The 13,969-nt window shown below is 44.1% G+C and overlaps 1 protein-coding gene across 1 annotated transcript; it reads left to right on the top strand.

The window, feature by feature from the left end:
• Positions 1–5,677: 5,677 nt before the first annotated feature.
• FAM111B (family with sequence similarity 111, member B) lies at positions 5,678–13,807 on the top strand. Its single transcript, XM_012643864.1, has 2 exons — positions 5,678–5,758; positions 11,699–13,807. The coding sequence occupies exons 1-2, from the start codon at positions 5,678–5,680 to the stop codon at positions 13,805–13,807; spliced, it is 2,190 nt and encodes a 729-aa protein (XP_012499318.1).
• Positions 13,808–13,969: the final 162 nt, after the last annotated feature.

The following is a 13,969-nucleotide window of genomic DNA, read 5'->3' as shown; positions in this document are numbered from 1 at the left end:
TACAACCACCTGCGGCATAGTGGACATTTCTCTTCTCGAAGAGAGAGAGAAAATTCCCATTTTGTTGACGGCCTCCTCCTTAGAGCCTCTGGAGTCAAGGTGGGAGTTGTTACCCTCCTCATGAGTGCGCTATCTTCCTAGGATACGATGGACTAGGCGGTCCATACAGGAAGACTTAGCTGCCAGGACTTCAGGGCTGGCTTCTAAGCGGTTGCTGAAAGCTTAGAGACCCCACCCCAGCTCTCTCTGCTTGTTAGCAGTAGTGAGTGGGGTGAGCCCACTGTAAACTCATGGGAGAAGGAAAGGAGAAGACCATCCCTTCTATGCTTCTGCATATCCCATTGCAAGCTCTGGAACGGGGTGCCCATGCCCTCATCCCTAACCGATTCCCAGAGGCCAATTCTCCTTAGCCCCTCCTGCTACTTTTGCCTTCGTACATCTGGTGACAGCTCCCCTCTTCTCTCTCAAACTCTTACTCATCCCTCATCTGTCAAGTCCAAATCTAAATCTCTTTCTGTGTGATACACTCCCCAGATAGAGGCAGTGGAACCTTCCTCTGTATTCCCAGAACGTGTTGTTTGCAACCCTAAATAGAGAAATCAGCCTACTCAGTTAGGGGTGAGGAAGCATCTTTCAAAAGTTCATGAAGGAGTCGCTCTCCAAAAACATTAGCTTTGTCTCCTAACTCTGCCAGACCTGGCCTTAGTGTTTGATCCATTCCCTCCTCTCCCAACCATGTGAGTGGCCTTTTTCTCTTTATGGGTTTGACAACAGCAAAATGACCCAACCACTTGTTGCTTGGCCAAATGTACTCTTATCACATTTATGATAAATCTGGATGCTTCTTATATACAGCCAAGATTCTTACAAGGGATGTTCAGGTATGTTCCTTTTCAGGGCAAACACTCTGTCCCCAGGGATGTTAGACAATTTCAGCAGCCCCATATAAACATCAGCTAAAGGTGAGGCTTCCATGGTGGCTCAACAGATTCCCTGATCACTTCCTATCCTGTCATTGCTGCCAAGTTGCAGTGGGTTTGCATCAAAGCTCTCAGAGCACAGCCACAAAGGGCAAAGCAAAGCTGGAGCTCTACTCTGGACCTAGAGGTTCTGACCCAGCCAGCTCTAGGCAGTTAGTTTCTTTGTGAGGATCAGTTTTACACTTAAGGTGGAAATGGAAGACTGCCACATAAAGTGGCATCAGGCTAATTATTCCAAACGTGTGGTTCAGTTGTGATTCCAGTGACTAGCAAATGAAGAGGGAATAGAAACATCAGCTCTTTGCTAGGCTCAAGGAGTAGGGAAATTCTGGGATTGGCAGAAAGCATGTGCTGGTTGGGGGTGCCATTATAAACGGACAAGAGTGGTCTTTGGGAGGTAAAAATACACATCAGCTAACAAACAGGGATTCTGGGGGGAAAGACAAGCATTTTTCTGTTATCTTCTGCTGAGATATCTCCCAATGAACATTGTTCCCCTTTTAATTTTCATTGTACCTCAATGATACTTCTTCGTTAATGTTACCATCAAAATTCCAAGCTTCTTTCTCCTTATTTCTTTTATTTTGATCTATGCTCTTTCCTTCCCATGTTCAATCCCTCATCCCTTCTTAAGCCTCCCTGGGAATTCACCACCATGTATTGAATGTAAACCTTTCCACTTCACTCCTTATCTTTCAGCTGGAGTGGATTAGCATCTCCATGTAAACATGTCAAAAGTAGAATTATTAATGCACACACACACACACACACACACACACATACACTACTATTTGCACACACAGCAGCTCCTTCCTCAAACTTTCCTCTACCAGTTAACGGAGAATTTATCCCTCCAGTTGCTCAACTCAAAAGCCCTATTTTTCATCGAGTCCAATTTTTCTCTCATTTATGGAACACCTGATCCATAAGCAAATTCCATAGGCTTGCCCTTCAAAATAAATGCAGAATCCAACCATTTCTAACACCTCCACCATTACTGCTGAAGGCCAGGGCTCTGACCTCTGTGGATCCTGGGATAGACTCTTAGCCAAGTCTTCCCTTCTACATCTCCTCTGTACCCCCCAGAGTTTGTAGCCCATGCAGCTTCCAGAGTGATCTTTAAACATATAAGTCAGGGGATATTACTCTCTTGCCTCAAATCCTCCATTTAAAATAAACTTCACATTTATAATAAAATCCAGACTCTTTACTAGGGCCTACAAAGTACTTAGAGTTAATGGCACATGCAGATACTCCTCAAGGTATGTTTCTTTCCTGTCCAAATTCTCTGTCCCTAGAGATAGATGTCAGGCAATTTTGACAACACCATTCTCTGCCATCTCTTGCTTTTCATAGCTTCTTAACTTCTGCAGATTCTGCGAGGAAAAGAGGATCAGCGAATTCCCTCCCACAATGATTTATTCTCCACCGATGAATATGTTGGTGCCAGTCAACGTGTCCCGCTTTCGGATGATTTCAGAAATGACAGTGATCTGAGAAGGCCATCATGATTTTTCTTTTCTCTTCTTTTAACTTTCTGATACTACTTTTACAATTATACTTCTGAAGTTTACTCTTTCCCAACCCCCCAGGGTCACCTGGAATTTAAGCAGTGATTTTAGAGTCTCCGTGTATATTTTACACTAAGTTAGAAATCGCGTTCGTGATTATTCCACCAACACCATCAACTTTTACATAAACATTTGTTTTTCTGTGAATTACAAAATTATTGTCACCTATAGTCTTCCCTTCTTTGACCATCTTCTCCAAAATAGCACGCAGTACTGAAGGCATCTGTTCCTATTCAGGTTCCTAAACGGAAAGATGTTTTCTCAGGCCCCATGCAAAGCACTTCTCTCATATCAGTTAGGGGACGTCTAGCTGTGATGTCCTTCATCAGCAGGGTAAAGTTCTGCACATAGCAATGCGGGTCCTGAGAGCCGGGACCCGCAGGGGCTGGCCGCTCCTGAAGGTTGGCAGAGTTTACATACGTACACACCAGCCTCTCCACGAAGGTGGCTCGTTTGCCGGAGAGGCCAAGCTCCTCTAGACCTCAGCGCGGGAGCAGCGGCTGCAGCCCGCTTTGAGCTGTTTCCTCTGCTGGAGGCTGGTGAAGCGAGCCCAGCCAACGCCCGCAGCAGGTTCTTGCCCCAGGCCTCTGCAGGGTCTCCGGGGCGCTCTGTCATGGTCACCGGGTCCTGCCTGGCTGATTATCCCTCCGCCGCCGCTCATCCTGCAGAGGCAGAAAGGCAGCTACGGCCCCGCCGAAACACCAAGGCGGGCTGTTGGCCCCGCTGCTCCGGACGCCCGCCGCGCGGTTCCCGCCCGCCGCGCTCACTGAGTCATCGGAGCCCAGAAACGCGCGAACCCGCCTGGCAGCTCCCGCGCCCGCCCAGCGCCCGGTAGGCTCCTCCCCCAGCCCCCTGGGACTGGACTCCGCTGGGCGGGAAAGCAATGGCGGGAAGTGATTTCTCAGTTTATCCCAGGACACGAAAGCTGGCCGCGGCCCGAGAGTACCGGGAGTGGCTCGCTAGTAAGACCCGGACCGGGCCATCAGGATAAATAGGGCGGGCGGGCGCGCAGCCCCTCACCCACACCCCGAGCCCGCCCTTTTGACCCACTGGCGGGCGCGTGGGGGGCACACTCGTCCTTTCCCGCCGCTCTGCTCAGTGGCCGGAGCGCCAATCGGCTTGCAAAGTGGATGAGTCACCGTCCCGGACGTCCGCGTCCATTGGCCAGAGGCAGGGGCGCCACTCCCAGGCCAGTTCCCTGAAAGCCGGCGGGCGCCAGCAGGCGGGAAAAGTTCCCAGGGACAGTGAGGTGAGCGCGGTCGCCACAGCAGTTGCGAATCTTCGTGCAGCGGTCGCGGGCACGATCCGGACAGACTCTCTGCTTCTGTGAGTGGGTCTTCTGGGCCCGGGTGGGTCACAGAGTTCTTAGGGGGACGGTTGGCAGCGGCACCAGGCAGAACGACCTCAGCCAGGAGTCAAGGAGGTTTGGGGTGGGGATTTATTCAGCTACCCATTGTGGGAACCCCCTTCCCGCTCCCCAGTTTCAAATGTCGAAAGTTTTACTCCTGAAAAGACACTTGGACATCGTCTAGGCAGCTGTTCAAAACAATGTCGTGCTCATTTAAGGTTGGGAGGGGGCGAGGGGGACAGGAGGATAAAAGTGCAAATTCCATAACCGCACCCCCCACGTACTGAATCAGAATCTTTGAGGGTGGGATCTGGAATCTTCCTTTTTAAAAAGCTCAGAAGGGATAATTCACAGGAACAATACAAGTGTGATCTGAGCCAAACTCCTTTATCTACAAATGGGGAAACTGAGATCCCTAAGAGGGGTGAAGGAAGAGGGTTCCAGGGAAGTTAACCCCTCTAATCATTTTGGGGAGGTTCTTTCCTGGCCTTGGGAAGTTTCCTCAGTTGCTGCTCTGATCAGTACACAGCTGAATATCTTAAACCCCTCTTCATATATCCAGAGATCTCTCTCTGTGCAGGACTCTCTCCCAGTCTGTGACCTGTGAACTCTTGCCACTTTGGACTCTCACCTTTGTCTCCTCAGATCTGGAATTCTGAACGTCTTTGCCTTGCTGCCCTTGTTACACCCTGGCCTGGAATTTTCAAGGTGGTCAGCTGGATTGCATCATAGGATGCACTTCATTTGTCTCTGTCCTTAATTGCATGATACAGTTCCTTGCAAGCCTTTGTTTCATATATTGCCCATTTTGTTTTGTTTTCAGACTAGGGGGTGAATCCAGTGCCTGTTAATCCATTTTGGCCAGAAATCTAAGGTACATACTGTTTTAATGTTCCTGACTATTCTATCATCTGTGTCACTTCTAGAACTGTTTCTATTCACCAATTTCTCTCTTCATTGTAGGTCATATGTTCCTGCTTCTCTTTATGCCTGGTAATTTTTGATTGGATATCAAGCTTTGTTAATTTCACATTTTTGAGTGCTAGAAATTTTTACATTCCTATTGATAGATAGTCTTGTGCTTTGTTCTAGTACACAGTTATATTACTCAGAAACTGTTTTATACTTTCAAAGCTTGCTTTTAAATTTCATTAGGTAGAACCAGAGCAGCTTTTGGTCTCGGGCTCATTTTGTACGGCGATGGAGGCAATACCATTCTGAGTCCTCTGCCTGACACTGCACAGAGTGTGAAGTTTTCTAGTCTGACTTTTGGGACCCAAAACTATTCCCAAACCTATAGGAGCCTCTGCTCCTTTAGGGTGGTTCTTTTCCTGGCTTCCAGCAGTTTCATCACAGCTGTGCATTGACCACTATTTAGCTGAAATCTCAAGGGATTTCTGACACACTCTGTCTGTGTAGCTGTAGCTCTCTTCTCTCTAGTACTCTGCCTTACAAGCTCCAGCCATCTTGGCCTTTGATGACTCTCAGCTTGTCTTCTCAACTCAGGGAAACTGCCAGGCTCTGCCTGTTTTCCCTCCTTAGGATATGCCCTGGAAACTCCACGCAGTAAGTCATAGGTCTTACCTCATTTGATTTCCTTCTCAGGGATCAGAGATCACCCTCCTGTGCTACCTGATGTCCAGTGTTAGAGAATTTCTGTTTCATATATCTTGTCTTTTTTGTTTTTTAGCCATTTCAGGTAAAGGACAGTAAATTCAATCCCTGTTTCTCCATCTTGTCCACTAGTAGAAGTTAGTTATATTCTCTTTCAACTCATCATGAATTCCATGAAGCTTAAAGAGGACGAGACATTCAGAGCTACAGAAAATGACCAGGGTGCCAGACCTAAAGTTTTAAAGGTATGTACTTTTTTACAGCTCCTCCCTGGAGCAGCATCTGACCACAGCACCATATTAGGTTCTTGGAAGGGATTAGTTCCTAAAGAACGGGAGTTATAATGCCTTCTGTTGTGTTGTTTAAAATATATTGGAGGAGATCACACATATAAATGCTTGTAAAAAACAAAATGGTGGTGTATAAATTAAAAATGCTAAAAATGTCTTAAGACAGTAAGGTGACTAGCAAACAATATAGACACTTAAAATCATGGGAAGTATAGACAGGCAAAAATAATCATGTAGCTAATATTTACTGAGAAAACTATGTAAGCTGGAGTTATGTATGCTACTTCACATGGATTATCTCATTTAACACTTACTAAAACTCTATCAATGAATATTATTATCATCCTTGTTTTACAAATGGAGACAATGAAGCCCAACTTGCTTAAAGTTGCAAAAGTAATGGACTTCAGAGCAAAGACTTGAACCCAGGTATCAGATTTCAGAGACTAGTTTTTGACCTATACTATTTTACTCAAAATATGCAAAATGATAACCCTAAATTGAGATATAAACAAATGCTTGTAGAGTACAGAGTGAAGAATGCTTAATTCAGACTCAAGAAATTAAAGCAGTGTCATATGAGAAAGATCTCAAAGAATGAATCGTGAATACAAAATAGTTAAACTCGTAGAAGTAGAGATGGTTGCCAGGGGATTGCGGGGAGGGTATTAGTCAATGGGTGCAAAGTTTAGGTTGTACGAGATGGACAAGTTATAGAGATGTGCTGTACAGCATCATGCTTATAGTTAACAATATTGTATTGTGTATTCAGACATCTGCTCAGACAATAGATCTATGTTAAGTGTTCTTATCACAAAAATAATAAATAAGAGGGCAGTAGGAAACTATTGGAGGTGATGGATAGGTTTATGGCAAAGATTGTGGTGATGACTTCATGGATATATACCTATCTTCAAACTCATCAAGTTGTATACACTAATTTTGTATAGGTTTTTGTATGTCATAAATTAATTATTTTTTTGAAAAAGACTGAATAATATTTCACCAGGTAATTGGTTCAAGGATAAGACAATGACCTGAGGATAGTCATGTACACATGAGAACATATTTAGGGAACAGTATAGCTGGATTTGATGTTATATAAAGAAAATATAAGAATGTGGTAGGCAAATAGTGCTTTCTATACTGATAAGGCAGTATGGTACAAGATCACAGTAGGTTTTATACCAGTAAGAGGTTTTTATATTGCCAGTAAAAGTATTTTCTAATTGTAAAATAATAAAATGGATTCGCTGGTTCCCATGAGTGGCCAGTCTGGAGTTTAGCTGGGCTCCAGTACAGCAGTACACAATTTCTTCAAGGACCTGCTTGTGTGTCCGTTCGGTCTCTAGGCTGTGCTTTTCATATTATCCTCTTGCTGCTTTCTGCATAATGACAGCAGAGCTGCAGTAATTTGAGATGCTTCACTACCCAGATGATGAATCTATCCTGGTACCCTGAGAAAACCTCTGCTTGCCATATAATTGTCCCAAGCTAAGTAGCTCACACATTCCTGCACAAAACCTTGTGACTAAGGGGGCACTTACAGATATTCCTGAGCTGGAATTAATTCATTCAGTGGGTACCCCTTTTACTGGGAGGTGGGGGAGGAGTCTGGGAGAAGAAGAAGACCAGGTGGGTGAAGGCAAGGCAATGGGGAGGATGGGGGAGGGAAGAGGCAGCGGGGCTAGTGCACTGCTCTCTCCAAGGTCACAGACAAGGCGAGAACTGGAGGAGGTCAGCAGGTGACAGGCAGGGTTAGTCATCCTTACACCAAACAGCTTTAAAACTGCCCAGCGAACTGGGAGGTGGCTGCTCCTAGCAGTCTCCCTGTTATAACCTCTGGGTCCTTGGAGTGTCTCTGCCCTACCATGACCTTTAGACCAGGAGCCCTTGGCCCCATTCACCCTTCAACTCCTCAAGGAGAAACCTCCAGCACTGGGTTCTCCCCCGCCCCCCACACTAAAGCTCTGCACAGGTGGAGTCATCCCCGGGATCTAAGGTTTCCTGGGGTCAGGGACCCCCTCCCCCAGAAAATGGATGGTCAAGATCATAACTTATTGAGACTCATATATGCTGGACAGGACAGTCTGTTGTGTACTTTATACACATTGCCTCATGGGATCTCCCCAACACCAGGAGTAAATGTTTGCACAAAAACAAAATTTAATTTTTGTATGACGAAACAAAAGGGTGAAGTCTAATAATTTTCTCAACTCTCTCAATGAGGGTCTTTTTAATATTTAGTAAAATGTAGATGGAGTGATAGAAAATCGTGACTGCCTGTGTCACAGTGACTCACTTGGCAGATGTAAACTTGAAAAGAGATCAAAGTCCTGTACATTTTTCTACTCTGAGCCAACATTGTGTCAAAAGCAGGAAAAAAAGCCAGGAGGGTGTCTGGGCCGGGCAGCTGTAGGGACTCCCTGTACATTCCCCTCCCAGCCTTGCATTCCCATCCCAGCCAGGGCATCTAGTCTCAGGCACAAGGTCCTGCCAAGGTCACCAGAATTGTTGTGGAACCCCAAATTCAGGCTCATGTACCCCATGTGCAGCCAAAGCTAAACACTGTGACACTGGGGCTTGGAGAGAGAGAAAGGTTTATTTCATTTGGCCAAAGCGAGATGACTGAGAGCAAAATCCCACAGATCCACCTTAACAAAGGGTGAAGTATGGAGTCTCATGTGGCTGGAGAGGGGGAGGGAGTGCACTAGGTAGCAAGGGAAGGGGGAGTTTCAGGGAACTGAAGGGGGAAGTCTGTGTTGCTTTTAGTCTCAACACCTTAAATTACCAGATTTCTGGGCATCCGCAGCTAGTTGCAGCTTCTCAAGGGCAGTCATTGCCTCTGCAAAACAAACTTATGGATTTTCGTTCTGCTTGACAAAGAAACTACACAGCAGTTAATGTTTACTGTGAGAACAGGGGGCGCTGGGCAGGAATCAAGTGATTAACATGTGTGAGCAAACAAGGGCCTAGCCAAATTTTATATTATTTCAGTCATTAAAAAACGCCAGGGTGGCCGGGCGCGGTGGCTCACGCCTGTAATCCTAGCTCTCTGGGAGGCCGAAACGGGCGGATTGTTTGAGCTCAGGAGTTCGAAACCAGCCTGAGCAAGAGCGAGACCCTGTCTCTACTAAAATTAGAAAGAAATTAATTGGACAACTAAAAATATATAGAAGAAAATTAGCCGGGCATGGTGACGCATGCCTATAGTCCCAGCTACTCGGAAGGCTGAGGCAGGAGGATCGCTTGAGCCCAGGAGTTTGAGGTTGCCGTGAGCTAGGCTGACGCCACGGCACTCTAGCCCGGGCAACACAGTGAGATTCTGTCTCAAAAAAAAAAAAAAAAAAAACGCCAGGGTACGAAAATCTCATGCAGCCCAGCTACAATTCCATTGCACCTGCTTCCTAAACGAACCAAGCACAGCTGTTTCTCCTGATTTTACCCTCTCCAGACTTACCGTCTATGCATGCAAACTGGATCCAACACTTCAGATTTCACAATGATTCCCATCTAAGTCATGTTGGTTCCTGTGGTGTAATATTTTTCACTTTTATCCCTGCTTTTCATTTCCGTTTTCGTCACATTCTCAATATCTTGTTCCCCAGGCTATTACCAACTGATTATTTATGTTTATAACTGTTTGTATTTATTTGTGTGTGTATATATATCTAATCCTGTGATTTATCAATCATTTTAGTATATTTCCTTAGTCTGTTGAAACCATGTACAGAATAAAAACAAAATAGGTGTTTAACAGGAATTTTTGAGAGGTCATGTTTCAAATATCCACAAGGCATATTAAATAAGTCCAGCTTCACTAGTAAGTAAATAAATGCAAATTTGAGAAACAGTCAAATTAGATGACATTTCATCTATCAATTGACAAGCACTTAAAATAATGATATGGAAATCCTTTTGAGGAATCAACCATATTATTGGGCTCCTTAAGGAAAAGGAGAAAAGGGACAGGGTGAGTTGATACAACTTTTCTGGACAGCAGTTAGGCAGTATATATATTGTGAAATATGTTTATATCCTTAGCCACAATATTTCCACTGCTGGGAATATGACCTAGAGAAATATTCAGATGTACAGACAAAAATGTTATATGTACAGTAATATTTGTCTTATATACAGCAGTAAAAACCTGGAAACAATCTAAATATCTAGCAATAAAAGAATGGATTAAAAGTATTATACAATGAAATGTTATATAGCCCCTTAGATTGTGATTTCAAATGTTGCTCAATGACACATAAAAGCACGGGCAGATTGCATAGTGAAAAATAAACTCATATGCAGCATAGTATTTGAGAAACCATATTTTATCTGCATATAAAATAACAGAGACAAATAAAACATATTACAAGAGTGATTATCTCTAGTGTTAGAATAGTAATTGATTTACTTCTCCATTATTCAGTCACCATTATTTTATCCAATTTTTTTTTCTTTTTTTTATTTCAGCATATTATGGGGGTACAGATGTTTAGGTTACGTATGTTGCCCTTGTTACCCCCTCCCGCCCCAAGTCCGAGTTTCAAGTATGTCCATTCTTCGGATGGTGCGCATTGCACTCTTTGTGTATGCATATACCCGTCTCCTCTCCCCTCCCTCCTCCCCCTGCCCGACATCCAATATATGTTATTCTTATATGTACACTTATGTGTTGATCAGTTAATACCAATTTGATGGTGAGTATATGTGGTGCTTGTCTTTCCATTCTTGGAATACTTCACTTAGTAGACCCGCACTCCTGAGCAGGTCTCGCTCCCCTCCACCCTCTCCCTCTCCGTGGCCTCTCCCAGGCCTCTGCCAGCAATCCGGACCTCAGGCCAATGGATCTCCCCTGGCTGTGACGTGGGCCGGGAGCTTCCCTACCCAGGATCACAGCCTGAGCTGGGTGCACAGCCCTCTTTTGGAAGGAGGGTTGCTGCTCAGGCATGCTGATCTGCCCTTGAAGGCACACACTCCTCAGTAGGCTCTTTCACATATCTCTCTTCTGTGCCCCAGGGCAGTTCGATCGTGACCTGGGTGTATGGGGTCTGGTCTGCAGGCCTGTCCCCTGGGCCCTGGGGTTCAATCCCTGACCCTACCAGGGGGAGTGGTGCTGGTCTCGAATCACCTACAGGGTGCCCAAGCTGGATCTATTTCACTCCACCTCGGAATTTGCCCCGCTCTCCTGGAGTCTGCAGGCAAGCAGCACCTGGGAGGGCTGGCGGGTAGGGAGCTCGCAGTCTGAGTATCCCTCAGTCTGCTGTAGGGCCCCAAAAGGAAAGGTCCCATTCCTTGGAGATGCCTCTGTGTGATGGCTAAATTGTCTCTCTGGGCACCCACGGGTAGGGAAGGGGAAAGAGAGAATGGAGCAATATGGCGTCTGCCAGTAGGCTCAGGTCTGTACCCGGGGAGGTGCCCCGAGGGAGCTGGGAGCCCATCACTGTGTCTGCAAGAGGCCACTGCTTACTGGCGGCAGCCGTCTCTGGGCTGGTGTCAGCAGGTCTCTCCAACGGCTCAGGAGCCCACCAACAGTCCGAGATGCAAGGGAGGGGAAAGTTATCTGCTCCACCTACCCTTGTCGCTGGTCTCCAAGCCTCTCGGGACATTTCTCCTTCCAGTTCTCCTCCGCAATGTCTTCCTGTGGAGTCTCCTGTACTTTCAGGCACCCTTCCTTCCGACCCTCACCCGATCTGTGTTTCTCTGCTAGTTTATTTTTTTTCTGTTTCTTCTAAAATTTGTCTTTTTTGCAGAGACACTCTGACTGGCGGCTTTTCTCGTCCGCCATCTTCTATTTTATCCAATTTTTATCAGAATATCTATTAGTTCTATCATTAGAAAAACATGAAACATTATGAAAGGTCATTCTAGGTAATATTTAATCTTTTCTTTTTTAAGGATACTGTCCTGAAGCAGACATGTGCTGACACACCTGTTGATCATTGTTTATCTGATGCAAGAGAGTGTAACGACACCTCTAAGCTTAAAAGTGAAGTCAACAAGCATGGAACAGCCCTTAAAATTCAGAATCCAAATTTGAACACCAATAAAGAATGTCGTTTCACCTTTATTTTAAACGAAAACTTCAGAAAATTCGACCGTAGAGTGTTTACAGCATATGGTGAACCCAATGAGAACATCTTCTCAGCTCTGGAGGCTAACGACCACTTCAGTGAAAGGATGAAGAAGCATTTAAATGAGGATATTATTGTTTATGAAGAAAAAGAAATAGAAGGATATATAAATTTAGGAATGCCTCTCAAGTGCCTGCCTAGAGATTCTCATTTTAGTATAACCTTTGGTGGAAGAAAGAGTAACCAGAAAGAAGATGGTCAGATATTGCGTCGATGTGAAAATCCAAACATCGAATGCATTCTTTTTCATGTCGTTGCTATCGGCAAGACAATAAAGAAGCTTGTTAAGATCACGAAACTTCATGGAAAAGCAAGTACACTTTGTGTCTATGCCTTGAAGGGTGAGACTGTCACAGAAGCTTTATGCAAGGATGGCCGCTTTCGGTCTGATTTAGATGAATTGACATGGGACCTAATGGAAGGCAATAAGAAAATTTTTGGAAAAGGATCCATGGTGGATGAAGTATCTGGAAAAACCTTAGAAATGGACATTCCTAGAAAAACAAGTGGCAAGAAAGGTACAAAAATTAAGAAGAATGAAAATACCAGTGATGAAATCAATCCCTGTGGTCTGACGCAGTCTAAGAAAAGGGTCCATGAACCAGAGATAGATGGAGTGACTGAAGATGTAGAACACAGCAGAAAAAAAAATCATCCACCTCAAAGTCTAGGGCATGATATTGAAGGTAAAACTCACCGGACAATTTCCAGGATTAGATGTTATTATGTTAAAAGTTCTGTCAGAAACTTGCAAGTTAGGCGAAGGCCCCATCTCGGTAGACAATATGTTACCCATCTGAATACCCAAAAGGAAGCAACTCATCTTTTAAAGAATCTACAAATACTAAACGAAGACATAATGCATCAATATCCAAATTTTAAGGAAGAAACACTTTCGATGAGAAGGTATTTCCAGGAAGAACGGAAGAGAACAAATCTGCCAATGTTTGAGCAATTCCACATATATAAAAAGTACTTTGGAAAAGTGACTATGGATTCTATTCTAGTTGCAACCTCTGAAAAACTTGATTATCATAGTAAGTCAGTTGGGTTCATGAAATGGGACAATAATGGAAATACAGGCAATGCTACTTGCTTTGTCTTCAATCATGGTTATATTTTCACCTGTCGACATGTTTTAAACCTTATAGTGGGTGAAGGCACAGATCCACGTTCGTGGCCAGATAAAATTAGTAAATGTGCCAAGGTAACCTTCACTTACAAAGGGTTCTATCCTACTAGTGATGACTGGTTTTCCATTGAGCCGTGGTTTGAAGTGTCTGATGAAACTCTAGATTATGCCATTTTTAAACTAAAGGAAAACGGAAATGCATTTCCTCCAGGCCTGTTTAGCCAAATTTCCCGTCAACCATCTATTGGTGTAGTTTATATAATTGGTCATCCAGAAGGCCAGGCCAAGAAAAGGGATTGCTGTGCTGTGGTTTCTCTAAATGAACGGTTAGAAAGGTTTCAAGACTATCTTTATGGTAGGATGGTAGAACCCCAAGCTGCCACTGGTAATGTTTGCCCTATGTTTACCAAAAGAAGTTTCCCATCTGAGGCTCAGGACACGAACATGCTTAGTTATGATACTTGTTTCGTTGAGGGGTCCTCTGGCTCCCCAGTGTTTGATGCATCTGGCAAATTGGTTGCTATGCATGCCTTTGGGAAGTTTTATAGATGTGGAAATAAGAATTGTGCCCTTGTAGAATTTGGCTACTCTATGGATTCAATTCTTTGCAATATTAAAGAGAAAAATGAGAGCTTATACATATTATTAAATGAAGAGAAAAATAAGAACTGCAATGAAGAAAAAAATAATGAACAAGATTCACCACTTCAAGATCATCAGATTGAACCCATGGAATACTAGTAAAAAAAAAGATGTTGTCTTCAATAAAATAGGCCAATAATTTAGAGTGTTGAGGGCTGTTTCCTTTAAGTATAATGAAAATTCTTTCTTAATTAGAAAACTTTTAGAGAATTATATGGATGTTCAAAACACATATTAGAGCTCCAATAAATACTGATTTTT

The sequence above is a fragment of the Propithecus coquereli genome, unplaced genomic scaffold (assembly GCF_000956105.1).
Source record: "Propithecus coquereli isolate 6110/MARCELLA unplaced genomic scaffold, Pcoq_1.0 Scaffold202, whole genome shotgun sequence".
NCBI classification, from domain to species: domain Eukaryota; kingdom Metazoa; phylum Chordata; class Mammalia; order Primates; family Indriidae; genus Propithecus; species Propithecus coquereli.
The sequence above is the reverse complement of the archived record's forward strand: the minus strand, read 5'-3'. Positions and strand labels throughout refer to the sequence as shown.

What these genes read in the sequence shown, in the direction of transcription:
- FAM111B (XM_012643864.1), top strand. Translation starts at nt 5,678, where the DNA reads ATGAATTCCATGAAGCTTAAAGAGGACGAGACATTCAGAGCTACAGAA. An exon ending in CCAGACCTAAAGTTTTAAAG is followed by an intron (nt 5,759 to 11,698) that starts GTATGTACTTTT and finishes TTCTTTTTTAAG; the next exon opens with GATACTGTCCTGAAGCAGAC.